General features: G+C 36.1%; 1 protein-coding gene across 1 annotated transcript in view; it reads left to right on the plus strand.

The window, feature by feature from the left end:
- Nucleotides 1-17,677, plus strand: part of LOC148938338 (uncharacterized) — a 307,727-nt gene that overhangs the window by 124,370 nt on the left and 165,680 nt on the right. The window contains exons 3-4 of the mRNA XM_089107858.1: nt 10,261-10,419; nt 12,988-13,146. Coding sequence (XP_088963984.1) covers nt 10,261-10,419; nt 12,988-13,146 — 318 coding nt within the window. The remainder of the gene's footprint in view (nt 1-10,260; nt 10,420-12,987; nt 13,147-17,677) is intronic.

A 17,677-nucleotide genomic window follows, 5' to 3' on the forward strand; every position in this document is an offset into this window, starting at 1 on the left:
ATAAAGGTAACTTTTACCCACAATACAATCCAGCGGAGCTATTCCAGTATCATTATAAAGATCATAGGAAGGGTAAAAACGAGGTAGAAGAAAAGTATCCTTCACTGCTCTATTTTGGGCTCTTTGAAGTGAGCAGAGAAAAGATTTATTAGTAATACCCCAGACAGAACAGCAATAAGAAAGGTAAGGCAAAATAAAAGCATAATAAAGAGAAAGCATAACATCTGGGGGAAGAAATGAGTTAACCCTGTACAACATTGAAGATTGGCGGAGGACAAGGGAACAGGTATGAGCTATATGGGGTTTAAAAGAAAGAAAACAGTCAAGATACACACCAAGAAATTTTACTATAGTAGCTTGCTGTATAATATCATTCCCATAAGTCAGGATGGTTGGTTCCCTTGCGTCTCTCATACAATAAGGGGTTCTAAAGTGTACAATGGCACTTTTTTGGCTGTTAAGAATCATACCATTTGACCAGCACCAATCTTTTACTTTATCAAGAAGATCTTGAGCTAGGGAAATGGCAGATGGCAGGTCCACTGCAGCAATGAAAAAGTTACTGTCATCAGCAAAAAGAATAGGGTGAGCAAGGGGATGGAGACCATCAACAAGATCATTAATATAAATTAAAAACAAAAGTGGTCCAAGCACAGAGCCCTGTGGGACACCTTTCACAATAGGCAAGGAAGAGGAAGAAGTACCATTAACCGAAACATACTGATATCTCCCTGAGAGGTAAGACCTAAACCATTCAAGACGGACTCCATGCACTCCAAATGAAGATAATTTAGACAAAAGAACAGAGTGAACGACCATATCAAATGCCTTTGAAAAGTCAAGAAATAGACCCAAAACACACAAGCCCTTGTCATGTTTAACACGGACACACTCTGTTGCATCTGAAAGCGCATGCAAGGTAAAAAAAACTGAAACGAAAGCCATACTGATAGTTGGTTATGAGAGAATTTCCTGAAATCGTATTAGCACTAAATACAAATGAAGAGAGTGTACAATACACTACTTTTTCAGCAACCATAGAAATTACAGGAAGGAGAGAAATAGGTCTATAGTTTGCAATTAGAGATGAATCACCTTTTTTAAACAAAGGTACAACATTAGCAACCTTAAATAAATGAGGAAAATACCAGAAGAAAGAGAGAGGTTAGAGTTATGTGTGAGATGGGGTTAGAAACAAACTGAACAATTTTTTTAAGAACATTACAGCTCAAACCAAAACCATCAACTGAACGGCTACTTGAAAGCTGAGAAATAATGTTAGAAATCTCGGTATCACTGCATGGAAAAAGGAAAAATGACTTTTCTGCTAAGGGAAAACTACTTACTCTGCTGTAGGGTGGATTAGGAACTGAAGGAAGTGAGGTGAAATACGAATTGAAGGCGCTTGCTGAAGAATTTTTGTCCACGAAAGATCCATCAGCTTTCCTATAGCGACAAGGGGGGGACTGTTTGAGTCTTTTGCGGGAAAGAGCTTCATTAACTACAGTCCAAACCTTTCGCAAATTCCCCTTACATTCATCAATTCGACGCGCAAAATATAGCTTTTTGGCTGCACATACTGAAGAAGTAAGCACATTTTTATAATGTTTATACTCCAAAAGATCATCCTGTGTCTAACTTTTACATGCAGCCTTGACCAGAAACGCTTTCATATGTGTAGCATTGATCAGACCTCTAGACATCCATGGACATTTAGGTATGGAATTCCTTGGCCTCTTTCTAAGAGGAAAATGCTTATCCAACAGAGCTCCCATACGACACAAAAATAAATTCGTTACACAATGAACATCATTAGCTTCAAGAACACTAGACCAATCATTACTCTGAAGACTATGTATTAAATTAGAAATTTCTTTATCTGTGGAAGTTCTTAAAGAAGACTCACCCTGTTCATCCACAGCAATCTCAGTTTGAGGCACAAAAAGTGAAACATAAATAGGGAAGTGATCAGAAAGATCAGTGAAAACAAGACCAGAATTAAACATCAAATTCGAAGAATGAGAAATGAAAATATTGTCTATTAAAGTGGCAGAATTTCTAGTAGGGTGTCAACACGAGAAGGAAAAAAAATTGAAGGAAGTAGACCAGAAGAAGAAAGCACATCAAAGAGATGGTCACAATCATCACTTGATTCAATATTTAACATATCACAATTAAAATCTCCCAAAACAAAAATACGTTTTTTAGAGAAAGACCCCACACAAGAAAGTTGATCAAGCAAATCACAGAACAAATGTGTTGGAAAAGGAGGGGGCTTATAAAACAAACAAACAGTGTCACATGCAAACTGGCTTTTCAGATCAATAACAAGAGAATAAACTGTCCTACTATTTGACACTACTGATGTAAACAAGGATTCAAGGTCAGACCTTCTTCTAAACTCAATATCAGACTTTATAAATAAAGAAATATCCCCTGAGCACTTTGTTACCATTCTGGGGTTATGGATAGCAACATAACCATGCATATCATAGGCTGTAAAATTTTCACCATCAGATAACCATGTTTCTGTTAAACCTATTACATCAAAAGGGCAAGAATTATCAGACCACAAATACGATTTCAGACTATCCCACTTATCTCTTATCCCACGCAAATTCAAACAAAATACATTAAAGCTACTTTTTAATGACAGTGAGGGTATAGTTTTATCACAATAATCAATGGTAGTGTGATAATTACAGCTAGAATTAACCATAGATTCAAGGAGAGGGTCAAGCGTGTGAGTCTCTTGTTTACCAGCCCTAATTGGTTGATCAAATATAACCGAATTAAGAATAGAAGAATTCAAAAGAAAAGAGAAATCACCCATAATTATTACACATAATAAATATACACATAGAAATATAAGTGGGATGGCACAAATTATCCAAAGTATTGGACCAAAGTATAATGTGACACCAGTTACTATTACATGAGCTGCAAGTGTGCTGGACTGACAAAAAAATAATAGAAGTTAGGCTACATGAAGGTGAGAGGATCACAAAAAGCATAAAGAGATATCATTAGAATGAAAGTAGAATCAAAGTATTGGCCCAATTTATAATGTGGGACCAGAAAATTATGTAAGCTGTAACTGACATGAAAAAAAAATATATATAATAGTAGTCAGCCTACCTGAAGGTGATAGGATTACAGACAAATATAAATGAATATCAATGGAATGACACATATTATTCCAAATATTAGCCCAAAGTATACTATGGGTAGTAAGAAATTATGAGAGCTGCATATATACTGACATGACAAAAATATGATAGAATTCAGGGTACACAAGGGTGATAGCATCAAAAAATAAGATAAAGAAATATCAATGAGATGTCATATATTATTCAAAATATTGACCAAAAATATAATATGGGACCAGTCAAAATTATGCAAGTTGCATGTGTGCTGACATGAGAAAAATATGATAGAATTCAGGTTACAGGAAGGTGATAGGATCACCAACCCAGATAAAGAAATAATAGTGGCATGGCACATATTCATCAAAATATTGGCCCCAAGTATAATGTGGAACCAGTCAAGATTATATGAGCTGCAATTATGCTGAAATGACAAAAATATGAAAGAAATCAGCCTGCATAAAGGTGATAGGATCACAAACAAACATAAAAAAATAAATAAATAACAGTGGGATAACATATATGATTCATAATATTTGCCCAAAATGCAATATAGGACCAGTGAAAATTATATGAGCTGCAAGTGTGCTGACATGACAAAAATATTATAGAAGCCAAGCCACATGATGGTGAAAGGATCATAAACAAACATAAAGAAAAATCAGTGGGAAGGCACATATTATTATAAGTATTAGCACAAACTATAATGTGTGACCACTTGATATTAAGGGGGTTACAAGTATAATGACACGACAAGAATATAATGTAAATCAGACAACATGATGGTGACAGAATCACAAACAGACATAAGGAAATGTTAGTGGGAAGGGACATATCATCCAAACAATTGTCACAAAGTGTAATATGGTACCAGTCTAAATTATGTGAGGACAGTAAAGAATAATAGAGGAATATTTTAAGAACAGCAAGTAAATCCCTACAGAAACAATGCAATATATTATAAGAAAATAAATCTAAATCCATCACTTTAATTTTTCTACATTTGCAGCACATAAATCAATTTCACTCTGATTATTAAACTTAACCACTCTTCCAGATTGTGTTTTATACAGGATATCACCTTTACTCGACCAAACATTACGTAAGCCAAGCTTTGACTTGGCATATGAAAGAAGCTGAAAGCGTTGTTTTGTAAGTGTCTCAGAGAATAGAATCCCTGATCCTTTCAAATCCTTCTTTTGTCTGAGAAGCAGTTGACGAACTCGTAAGTTGCAAAATTCAACAACTATGGGTCTGGGTTTTGCAGATGGTTTACCAATTCTTTTGGATGATACAACATCAGACTGAATAATTGGTATGCCAGGAAACTTCCCAGCACATAATGACAGGAATTGACTTTCAGTGTTTTGAATGGAGGTCTCCTCTTTCACCCCAAAGACAATAATTTGGTTGCTCAAAGCCTGCTGTTCAAAATGGTCATTTAATCTTGCCAGGTTGGACTGGATAGGCTGGAAAGAGTTTTTAAGGTCTCTCATGGATGACTCTAAAGTAGCCAATGTAGATTCAACAGAAAATATGCGTCTGTTATAGCTTTCAAGATTTTTATCCACTAGATTACGAAGATCTAGGTTGAGGCCAGCATACACCTCCTGCTTGATTGCATCCAGCTTATCTGAAGAGATAGTGACATTATGTTGCATGAATGTCTGTTCCTCTTTCATTTTAACCACTGCCTCATCTACCTGGGAAGAGATCTTAGCCAATACAAGGTCATCAAGTAACCCTTTCACTGAAGATTTAAGGTTGTCAGGTTGTAGTGAATCTGCTAGCATTTTATGTTTGATTTTTAAATCATATGTTTGATTTTTATCAATCCAATATCTTCCTCACATGTAGAAAAGATGTCTCTAAACTTCCAGAGCAATTCACATAATTTTTATTTTAATTGTGTATCTTGGATATGGTCTAATTTAAAGTTTTCCAAAAATTGGGATCTTCTTAGTGGGTACCTATTCTTTGGATTACTGACATCAATACCATTAACTAATGTTTTCTTGGAGTTTTTCCATTTGTTTAGCTCGTGCTCAGAAATCACTTGTATTTCAACGAGGCATGTTCCATTTTTTAATGTAATCGTATCGTTTTCATGTGTGTTAACCAACCAAATAAAACCTTCTCCTTTCTCATATGAAATGATCTGCTCTTTACAAAACAGATTTTCTGGGATTTCTTTACACGGGGATGCAAACCAAATTTCAAAATTGTCATTTACGGGGGGTGATCATCTGAGAGATTTGAACTTTTTGCATAGTATTTGGGGGGATTTTGTTTTACACACCGCGAATCCATAGTATTTTTCTTCCGGTTTATTTTCTATTAAGTTAAGATTGGCACTTGGTTGCGTCAAGTCTTCCGCTTTTGGGGTTGGTTGTAAGGGGACAGTAATTGGATTTATTACTTCATTCCACAATTCTGCTATTTTCTTTATTTCTGTTTGCCTGTGCTCTTGCATTTTCCCTATCTTTTCTTTTATTGACTCAATCCATTTGCAGCTTGTTTTTCTCCCACAGGACGAGAGCTGGTGCACAAAAGACTTCATTCTATTGTCCTCTGTACCCCATCTCTCCACGCGTTGGAGAATAGGATCGTATGGATACACGAGTCTGTTATTTGCTATATCTAATAACACTTTATTAGATTTTAAAAAATTAGCACCGATTATAGCCTCGTATGGAAAATTCTTGCATATTATGAAGTTCGTAGGGAAAATTCTATTATCTTTTGTCACATCTAGGCGTATGGAGCCTATTGCTTCCAGCCTATGTCCTGTGACATTCGTTAAACTGGGAATATTGAAGTTTTTCCGTAGCTTAATATATGCTGGTAGTCTATTAAATACATTCGAGTTTATTATGTTAACCGATGCAACGGAATCTATCAACGCTTTGAAATTAATACTTGCAACATCAAAATCATTTAATATAGGTAATATGTCATTATTATCACTCAAAGAAGGTACAATTACTGGAAGGGACTTATAAAAAATACTGGCCTCGAGGGTCCCGGCTAATTTTCTTGGGGGCCTAATTTGTTTCCCTGTGCGCTTATCTGATAAGTTGGTATTTGACATTGGGGTTCGGTGGGAATTTCACTTGCTAGGGATGTTCCAAGTTGATTGACATTTGATTGTCTTGGTTGCCACGTATAATTGCGTGGGTTAGGATTTCTTGTGCCGACGGTTCGCGGCATTTGTTCATTTTGTATTGACAAAAAATTTCTTTCTTTCCCGAAAAATTTCTTTCATTTCCCGTCGGGAAAAAATATCTTCTGTCATCGCTCGTATTCCTGTTGAACCTAGTTGGATATACCGTCCGTGAATTAAATTGGTACATGTTTTGTCGCGTATTTGCGTTGGGGAACCGATAAATATTTTGTCGGTTGGAGGAAGGATTTGAATAGGGTTGGGGAGGCGTATATTGGGAAGCATTCGCGTATCCAAATCCTTGTTGGTGTTGGTTGCGGAACGATGGAAGGCATGGGAGGTTATTTCTATAACTTCCTGATCCATTGGCATTTAAGTTTGTTCTCCCGAACAAAAGGTTATTAAAACTGGGGGTTGCTGGTGTATAATTGTTTCTAGTACGGCAGTCCCTGGCAATATGCCCTTGTTTATTACATGCATAGCATATAACTGAGGGGTTCTGTACGTTGTTTGTCGTATTTGTAGGTACGAAACGTACCATTCTTTGCCTCGTAGGGGTTGGAGATATATTTTGGTTCGGTTTGGGTGAATTATCTTTTGAAAAAAATCCTGGGGAAATCCCTCGTGATCGTCCTGGAGTTGAATTTTCTCTATTATTTATTTTTGACTTATTGTGATTTGCCACAATCAAGTCAATGTCAATCATTCTTTCTACTTCCTGAACTTCTAGCTTTAATGTTTGAATATTTTTTTATATTAACATTCGGTACAGTTTGGGGCTTAATCCTTGCATGAAAGCATTTAGTACAATTTTATCGTATAAAGGACCTGATTCTTTCCCGTATTTAGCTTCAATAGATACCATTACTATGTGCAGATATTCTCTAACATTTTGGGTTTCATCGAAACATACAGTTCCGTGCTTTAATTTGTGTGTTGAACTAGTTTCAACAAATCTTTCTTGGAACGCTTTTAGCAATTTTTCTATTCAGTTTATTGGGAGGTTGTTGTTTTCCCCTATTGTATTTTCTTTTTGTTTTAAGAATGTTAGTGCTTGCCCCTTAAGTCTCATTAATAACATTCCTACTAATGATTTTAAGTCCGTTTGAGTTACTTCTACGAATTGGTTTAATTGGATAATAAACTCATCTACATCTGAATCACCGTTATATGAGGGAAGAGATTTTGAAATTTCTACTGTTTTGGCAATGAGGTTTTGCTTTAACAATTGTTCGTTTTGACCGAACGACATTTTTTTTCAAAATAAATTAAAATTCGGCACTGGTTTTATTTTTTTTTTATATAAGTCAAATTTGGCACTTTCAAATTATATTTTTTTTGTTACTATTTTAAGGGGACTTAGTCCTAACAAAATATTGCACTTCAAAGCAAGCAAAAAATATTGCACTTAAAGCATGCACCAAATATTGCACTTTCCCTATGTGTAATATTTCTCAATAATCTTTTTTGTGTAGAAAATTTTGTCCTTGTGTTTTGCCCCTTTAAACCGACCGCGCCAACTCTAATGGGGGGGGGGGTTATAAAAAACGTTATATGTTCTTATATTTTCTGATGTTTCCTCATATGGGAAATTTCAATTAATTTATTCAATGGGGGAATTCAGTTAAACTCTTAGTTGAAGTTTCGTTAGTGGCTTACCTGAGTGGTGGCGGAACTTCGTGTGTGGGGAGCTTAAATTAGAGGTTCAAATGGGAGCTTGCATTAATGGCTATACTGAGTCGAAATCAGACTAAAAGGTTTCTGGTTCCCTTGAGAGCGAGTGGAGCCACAAGGTCTAGCTATCTTGAGAAATACTAACATGGAGAGAATAAAATAAGAAAGTAATGTATTTATTATTACTCACATAATCGTCACAGAGCTTGGTGGTAATATCAAAGACACATTGCAGTACAGGACACTAATACAAACTGTTGTCTGGCGCAATACAACGCAAAAGTTAATTCACTGGTAATAAGTTTTCTCAAAAGTTTATGGAGTAATACGCTTCACAAGTAATTCATAGTAGTCTCTCCTAAGCTAGACTCCTGTAAGACTCCTCTAAGACTGAAAAAAGACTGGTTCAAAATTGCTAAGTTCTAGCCATCTACTCTTTCCAATTTCGCCAGAGGTTACGTTCGGGCGTTACTAACAAGTATATTTTACCGATTCTATTGGTTCTACTATATGGCCTATATTACTATTGGGTAGTCATATACAAATGGACTACTTGGGTTTAATTAAAATTTATGACTTTTATGATATCACTTTGGAATTCTTCAGAACAAACAAAGTTTTACACTGTAGCTTTTTGCTTGTAAGGTGTCACTTAGTTTCCGGAAGGCTGATAATTTATTTCTGTGAAAGTTGTTAAAGGACAATACGATTTAATTACATTGAGATGTTTATCCTGATATTTTTAGAACAAACAAAGTTTTACACTGTAGCTTTTTGCTAATGAGCTTTTTAATTACATTGAGATACATAGTTCTTTTTCAGAACAATGCAATTAGATTATACAAAAATATTCTGTATCTCGAGTGACTATTTTTTTTGTGTAATAACTTCTACCATCTCTTGATGGTTTGGGATTTCAAGCTCTTAAGATTTAAATTACATTGTTTGTCGCCTTTCTTATAAGATTTGGTCAAACTGATATTTATTGCATATCTTGGCGACACGAAGGCGGATTTATTTATTAAATTTTCTGTGGGAAAGATTCTTACAATATATGTCTGAATTAGATACATTTGTTTCACTATGTTAAATTGGACGCTTGAGTCTTGCTTGATCTGTAGGTTACTTGAATTTTTCAGGTTCAAATTTTGGGTGATTTTATTTTTTACCTGAGTAATTTTAATTAGAAAATTTTGAGGTTTTTGAAAATTGATCCCATTACATCATCTTGCAAAATACTACAAATCACCTCAAAGGCAGTATCTTTTGAGTTGTTGGACAGCCTTAGAAATCATGTGTTCTGTGATCGGTCTTGATGAAAAACCTTGCGGATATAGGATGAATACTATTTATGCTTTATATAGCTTGAATAGATAGCGCTAAAAATTGGAAGAGATTTTGTACGTTTTCTTTATTGTAAACTAGCCTCTTGTTATCTTTTTGAACTGTTGAAATATTTTAGATACTAAAATATTTTTAGGATCTACCTCTGATACTGGGAAAAAAATAACTATTGCACCCTTCGTCATAGGGATGGTCAGCCGAAATTGAAACTCTTTTTATCATCTAATTATTTATTCTGTCAACTTTTATTGCACCTGCATCGAGTAAAATGTATGCAGTAAGATGTGTCTCCGTCTTTTTTTATTGTTGTTAGATTCATTAAGACTTCATTACTCTTTTCTAAATAGGTATCTAGCATAGAAAGTAATGGGTTTTTCGCATATATTTGCTTTGGCTAAATTACACAAATATGCTGATCAAAACTGCTTTGGCTCATATATCCTCCGCTGCTAAACGCCTATCAGGTGGCCTTTCTTGCGATCATTGTATTGGCCTAATATTTGGTTAGTGCCTTAACTCCAATAGCCCAAAAAACATATTGTTCGAGCTAGATACAACTAGTCAGTACTAAATTTATCCATGGGAAAGATTGAAGTCTGGAGCTGCAGTCTTAAGAGCTTCCTTGGTCTGACATACGTTCTACTGGAGGATTCCTCGGCATTATCAATTGCAAGTTCTAAAGGCGAGTTACTATATCATTCAAAGGAAACGATAATGAGATCCGTCTCACAAACACTCTTTTTGAGGCTAGAGATCCTTTGTCCTCAGAAAAAAAACGTACCTTATGAAATTGGAGACAGAATATATGTCTGAAATTATAAAGCTAATTGTTTCTAATGCTTAACTAACAGTACTTTTATAATAATACTATTGGTTATATTGGTAAGTACACAAAGCTTTGGAATTACCCTTATGAACATTCTATTTGTTTAGTAAGGGTCGTGGTGGATATGACAAAGAAGGTGGTGGCCGAGGAATAAGTCGTCGTGGCCGTGACGGTTATGGAGGTTGTGGTAATGACAGTTACGACATCTGTGATGATAACTTCCACTCATCTCGTCCCCAAAGAGGTCACAGCAGTGGTGAAAGAAGGTATGATATTTTTATTCCAGGCTTTAAAATGCCGTAATTTGAAATACAATGTTAGAAAACTTTAGAATAGTTATAATCCACTATGTATTTGATTTGTACCTTATTGGTGTTTATCAAGGTAATGGAAAAGCCTCATTGTAAAGTTTGAGAAAACTTGTGATAAAAGTCACACTTCAAGTGTGACTTAGGTGGACCTTCGCATGTCCCAAGCAGAGTCTATTTTCTAATAAATTTTTAAACCTTATTAAATCTGTTATCTCTTTGGAAATTAAAAGAAAATAGATTCTGATTATACTTTTTAATTTTTGTTTTCTGCTGACAAAAAAAAGAAGAGTGAAGAGCCAAATACGGAGTTTGAAAAACAAGATTTAGATCCATCCTAAGGAAGAACAGCTCCAAACAGCAAATACAAATGAGAATTTTACTCCATGGACTGTTAGACAATGACCATGGACAACGAAATAAATCTTATTTTCGTAGAATATTACAAGTAGCCTATTTGTTATATTCTTGAATAGGGCTATTGTGGGATTCCACATTTTCCATATTAATAGAACAGGGGCTATCTTTGGATCCAGAGCATCTCAGGTTTATTTTTTATCAGCGATGGATTCGTATGTATTTGCTATTATCATTGGCAGTGCATTAGCACTGCTTAAGTAAAGAACAATGTTGGCAAAATGTGTTATTATTAATTTTTTTTTTTAGACCAGGGCACTTCGTGCAAAATGAATTTGTCATAGAAATTTCAAAAAGGGCTCATTCAATAAGGAATTGAGAGGGCTAGTACCCTTTTTAATAGCCAAAAGAGATTGGAGGGTAAATAGCCCCCACCGCGCTTATCATTAACCGAAATGTATTCAATCAAAGTTTTGAGATAGTCACTCTGTTCAGCGTAGTTGAAAAGTCTCGAAATCATGATTTGAGGATGACAATCCCACCCCCTCTCCATAGCCTTCAGGGCATTGTTCTTATGTTATGCCCTGGAGAGATTTAAGGTATTTTATAGAAAGTTTGGTAGTATTAACTTTGGAAATGGCTTGACTGTTACAATCGAGACTATCTGATTTCAAAATCGTTTGTAACAATGCAAAAACTAAAGACACAAAAATTATAACGAGAAGGTGTATTTCAGTAAAAATAACCTTCTTAATAATATGTTGTTTTTTTTCAGCATTGTTTAAGAATGATTAAAGATGGAGTCAAGGAAACTGATGGATACAGGAATAGAAATAGGTTTTTATTTATTTGTTTTTACGTTGAAAAAGTTTGTGGTAATAAAATATTAGTAAAGAGCAATCCTGTCATTCAAACTGACTACTACATTCGAGACTATCTAATTTCCAAATCATTTATAACAATGGACGAACTATAGACCCATAAACTATAGTGAAAAGTTGTGTTTAAATAAAAATAACCTTAAATATAATTTAATACCAATAAAAAGTGTTTTTTATTTTCTTTTGTCAGCTTTTTTTAAGAATGATTACAGATGGAGGGTGAGAAATTTATAGATGCAGAAACAATAATAGGTTTATATTATTTTTGTATGTTCAAACAGTTCGGATTAACAAATGTTGGTAAAGAGCAACCCTTGTCCTTCTATTTGACTGTCATTTTCGAGACTATCTAATATCCACATCATTTATAACACTGGACAAACTACAGACACAAAAATTATAATGGAAATTTGTATTTCAATAAAAATACTTTCTGAATGATTTAATAAATAATTAAACATTGGGTTTTATCGTCAGCATTGTCTAAGAATGATTAAAAATGGATTCTGAGAATTTTATGTTCAAATAGTTCGCTGTAACAAAATATTATTAACGAGCAACCCGTCTCCGTAAATTGACTATGACATTCTAGACTATCCAATGCTCTAATCATTTCTAACAATGGACGAACTGAAGAAACTGAATATTATAACAAAACGGTGTATTTCAATAAAAATAACCTTCTGAATAAAAATACTTTTCTAAGCAGGTATTTTAAATAGAAAGTAATTGGTATTAGCATATATTCTGTTTGGCTAAATTATACAAATATGCTGATCAAAAAGTGTTTTGGCTCATATAGCCTCCACTGCTAAATTCCTGTCAGGTGGCCTTTCTTAAGATCATTGTATTGGCCTAATTTCTTGTTAGTGCCTTAGCTCCAACACCCCGAAAAACAAATTGTTTGAGCTAGATACAATTAGTCAGTATTAGATTTATCCATGGGAAAGATTGAAGTCTAGAGCAGACTTTAGAGCTACTATGGTCTGACATACGTTCTACTGGAGGATTCTTCGGCATTATCAACTGTCTGCAAATCCTAAAGGCGAGTTACTATATCATTCAATGGAAACCATAATTAGGCTTGTCTCACAAACACTTTTTTTGAGGCTAGAGATCCTTTGTCCTCAGAAAAAAATCAGACCTTACGAAATTTGAGACAGAATATATGTGTGAAAAAAGCTAATTGTTTCAATAGTTTAAACTAAAGTACTGTATTAATAAAACTATTGGTCATATTGGTAAGTACACAAAGCTTTGGACCTACCGAAATATTCTTTTTGTTTAGTAAGGGTCGTGGTGGATATGACGAAGAAGGTAGTGGCCCACGAATAAGTCATCTTGGCTCTGACGGTTATGGAGGTTGCGGTCATGACAGTTGCGACAGCAGTGATTATAACTGCCACTCATCTTGTCCCCAAAAAGGTCATAGCATTGGTGGCAAAAGGTATGATATTTTTATTCCAGACTTTAAAATGCCATAATTTGAAATCCAATATTAGAAAACATTAAAATAGTTATAATCCAATATGTATTTGATTTGTACCTTATTGGTGTTTCTCAAGGTAATGGAAAAGCCTCATTGTAAAGTTTGAGAAAACTGGTGATGAAAGAAATACTTCAAACCTGACTTAATGGGACCTTCGTACAATGGTAAGCCTGACTTAATCGGACCTTCGTATGTCCCAGTCAGAGTCTACTTTCTAGCAAACTTTTTAAACCTTATTAAACATGGTTATCTATTTTTAAATTAAAAGAAAATGGAATTTTGATTTTAGTTTTCAATTTTTGTCTTCTCCTTGTAAAAAAAAGAAGAGTGAAGAGCCGAACAAAGAGCTTGAAAAACAAAATTTAGATCCATCCCAAGGAAGAACCGGCCCAAACAGCAAATGCGAATGAGATTTTTACTCTATGGGTGATTGGACGCTAACCATGGACAATAGTAGAGAGCTATCTTATACTCGTGTCACGCACCCCTGCTGCCACCTACAACTTTTTTTAACACCATATATTGGCACGAGAACCACGTGGTTTATGGTTTTTGTCAATGAGAATTTGAAAAACAGGAATTTTCTCACTTGAAAAAACATGAATTTTATCACATTTATGGTTGTTTTCATGGACGGATATGTGTGTTGGTCGATTTATTTGATGCTTTTCTCGGATGTCAACATCAAATTATGGATGTTTTATGGTTTTTGTCAGTGAGAATTTGAAAAACATGAATTTTCTCACATTTTTGTCTGTTTTCATGGATGTTTAATGGTTTTTGTCAGTGAGAATTTGAAAAACAGGAACTTTCTCACTTGGAAAACCATAAACCACGTGGTGCTGTCACGAGTCAGGACACCTGTGCTGTCGACCTCAATTCACCTATCGTGAATCAATAATTCCCCTTAGAAACAACAAATTAATTTTCCCTTTCTTGACAGATCAATCAATCAATGACATCATCTGTCAGACTTTAAAAATTTTCACCTAGAAACATTTTTCCAGGAATAGATCCAAAATCATTAATGTCTTTGCCACGGGAACAGTTCTACTGGTCGAATTCCAAAGGATATTAATAACCAAAGGCCATGGAAACAATTAGGCAAGAAACATCTTAGCGATGAATTGTTTTAGCGCGCGAAAAGGTTTCATATTAATTTGAAATGCATTAGTACAGAGATGCCAATAACAAAGGAACACGCTGAATTTGCGTTTAGGGATTATTTGGGCGAAAGTGTTTTAGACAGGTTATGGAACTATTTCGGCGAAACAGATAGAGACATTTTAAAAGGTGATTTTTGAAGAGATTTTGGAAGAGAATTTGAGTGTGGTCGTTATAATACACAAGTTTCAATTGAACAGTGTTGTGAGGTCCTCTACCCCAACCCCAAAGGTTCCGTGCCCCCAACCACCAACCCCCAGGCACCCCGCGGTACTCAAAGGGTATCTTGGCGTCCAATGGACCCCCCCCCGGGTCCCCAAAGACCCTCACCCAGTTCCCCAAAGGTCCACCAGGCACCCAAAGGGCCCCAGACCCTAACACGACCATACCCGAGCCCCCCACAGGCCCTCACCGGTCCCCACAGGTCCCCCCGTCCCCCAACAGCCCTCCCCCGGTCCCCAAAGGCCCTCCCCGGGCTCCAAGGGCTCCCAAAGGGTCCCCGATTGCTCTACCCCCACCCCGAAGGAAGCCTCCGGTCCGCACAGGTCCCCCAGGCTCCCAAAGGACCCACTGGACCCCCAAAGGCCCTCACCGGGTCCCCAACGGTCCACCGGGGCTCCCACAGGGCCCACCGGACCCCCACAGGGTCCCCCGGACCCCAAAGGTCCTCCCCAGGTCCTCAAGGGTCACCCAGACCCCCAACGGACCCACCGGGCCCCAAAGGGCCCAATCGGTGTTCACGGGCTCCCCGGACCCCCAAAGGCCCTCCCGGTGCTCCAAATGCCCTCCATGTGCCCCCAAAGGCCCACCTCCGGTCCCCACAGGCCCATCGAGCGCCCACAGGACCACCGGGGTCCCAAAGGCCCTCCACAGATCCCCAACTGCCCCTCCGGACCCCCAAAGGCCCCCCCTGTGCCCCAACGGCCCTCCCTGTGCCCCAAGGGTCCTCCTCCGGTCCCCAAAGGCCCATAGAGCTCCCAAAGGACCAACAGGGTCCCAAAGGCCCTCCACCGCTCCCCAACTGCCCCACCGGACCCCCAAAGGACCTCCCTGTGCCCCAAAGGCCCTCCCTGTGCCCCAAGGGTCCTCCTCCGGTCCCCAAAGGCCCATCGAGCTCCCAAAGGACCAACGGGGTCCCAAAGGCCCTCCACCGCTCCCCCGGCTCCCCAAAGGACCACCGACCCTCAAGGAACCCACAGACCCCAAAGCCCATCCCAGTAGTGCTTGGTTGTGGTTTACCTTGTCACAGTTACATTTTCTTGATTTTTCAAAGTTCATTCTGAATTTCTTTCGTTGAAATGCAAGAGTTGGAATATTTCAGTAGCGGTCGGTTGTGGTTTACCTTGTCACAGTTACCTTTTCATGATTTTTCAAAGATAAGTCTGAATTTCGTTCATTGAAATGAAAGATTTGTAATATTTAAGTAGAGTTTGGTTGTGGTTTACCTTGTCACAGTTAAATTTTCTAGATTTTTCAAAGGTTATTTTGAATTTATTTCGTTGAAATGCAAGAGTTGATATATTTCAGTAGTGTTTGGTCGTGGTTTAACTTGTCAAACTTACATTTTATTGATTTTTCAAAGTTCATTTTGAATTTCTTTTGTTGAAATGCAAGAGTTGGAATATTTCAGTAGCGTTCGGTTGTGGTTTACCTTGTCAAAGTTACATTTTCTTGATTTTTCAACGCTCATTTTGAATTTCATTTGTTGAAATGCAAGAGTTGGAATATTTCAGTAGTGTTTGGTTGTGGTTTACCTTGTCACAGTTACATTTTCTTGATTTTTCAAAGTTCATTTTGAATTTCTTTAATTGAAATTCAATAGTTGTAATATTTCAGTAGTGTTTGGTTTTGGATTACCTTGTCACAGTTACATTTTCTTGATTTTTCAAAGTTCATTTTGAATTTCTTTCGTTGAAATGCAAGAGTTGGAATATTTCAGTAGTGTTTGGTTGTGGTTTACATTGTCACAGGTACATGTTCTTGATTTTTCAAAGTTCATTTTGAATTTCTTTAGTTGAAATGCAAGAGTTGGAATATTTCAGTAGTGTTTGGTAGTGGTTTAACTTGTCACAGTTACATTTTCTTGATTTTTCATAGTTCATTTTTAATTTCTTTTGTTGAAATGCAAGAGTTGGAATATTTCAGTAGAGTTCGGTTGTGGTTTAACTTGTCACAGTTACATTTTCTTGATTTTTCATAGTTCATTTTGAATTTCTTTTGTTGAAAAGCAAGAGTTGGAATATTTCAGTAGTGTTTGGTTGTGGTTTACCTTGTCACAGTTACATTTTCTGGATATTTCATAGTTCATTGTGTATTTCTTTCGTTGTAAAGCAAGAGTTGGAATATTTCAGTAGTGGTTGGTTGTGGATTACCATGGCACAGTTAAATTTTCTTGATTTTTCATTGTTAATTTTGAATTTCTTTTTTTGTAATGAACGAGTTGTAATAGTTCAGTAGTGTTTGTTTATTGTTTACCTTGTCACAGTTACATTTTCTTGATTTTTCAAAGTTAATTTTGAATTTCTTTCTTTGAAATGCAATATTTGTAATATTTCAGTAGTTTTTGGTCTTGGTTTACATTGTCACAGTTACATTTTCTTTATTTTTCATAGTTCATTTTGAATTTCTTTTGTTGAAATGCAAGAGTTCGAATATTTCAGTAGAGTTAGGTTGTGGTTTAACTTGACACAGTTACATTTTCTTGATTTTTAAAAGTTCATTTTGAAGTTCTTTTGTTGAAAAGCAAGAGTTGGAATATTTCAGGAGTGTTTGGTCGTGGTTTACCTTGTCACAGTTACATTTTCTTGATTTTTGATAGTTCATTTTGAATTTCTTTCCTTGAAAAGAAAGACTTGGAATATTTCATTAGAGTTTGGTCGTGGATTACCTTGTCACAGTTACATTTTCTTGATTTTTCAAAGTTCATTTTGAATTTATTTTGTTGAAATGAAAGAGTTGGAATATTTCAGTAGTGTTTGGTTGTGGTTTACCTTGTCACAGTTACATTTTCTTGATTTTTCATAGTTCATTTTGAATTTCTTTCTTTGAAAAGCAAGAGTTGGAATATTTCAGTAGTGTTTGGTCGTGGTTTACCTTGACACAGTTACATTTTCTGTATTTTTCAAAGTTCATTTGAATTTCTTTCGTTGAAATGCAAGAGTTGGAATATTTCAGTAGTGTTTGGTTGTGGTTTACCTTGTCACAGTTAAATTTTATTGATTTTTCAATGTTCATTTGAATTTATTTCGTTGAAAAGAAAGAGTTGGAATATTTCAGTAGTGTTTGATTATGGTTTACCTTGTCACAGTTAAATTTTCTTGATTTT

The sequence above is a fragment of the Artemia sp. Qi Xiang Cuo genome, unplaced genomic scaffold (assembly GCF_049724085.1).
Source record: "Artemia sp. Qi Xiang Cuo unplaced genomic scaffold, ASM4972408v1 HiC_scaffold_3386, whole genome shotgun sequence".
Classification (NCBI taxonomy): domain Eukaryota; kingdom Metazoa; phylum Arthropoda; class Branchiopoda; order Anostraca; family Artemiidae; genus Artemia; species Artemia sp. Qi Xiang Cuo.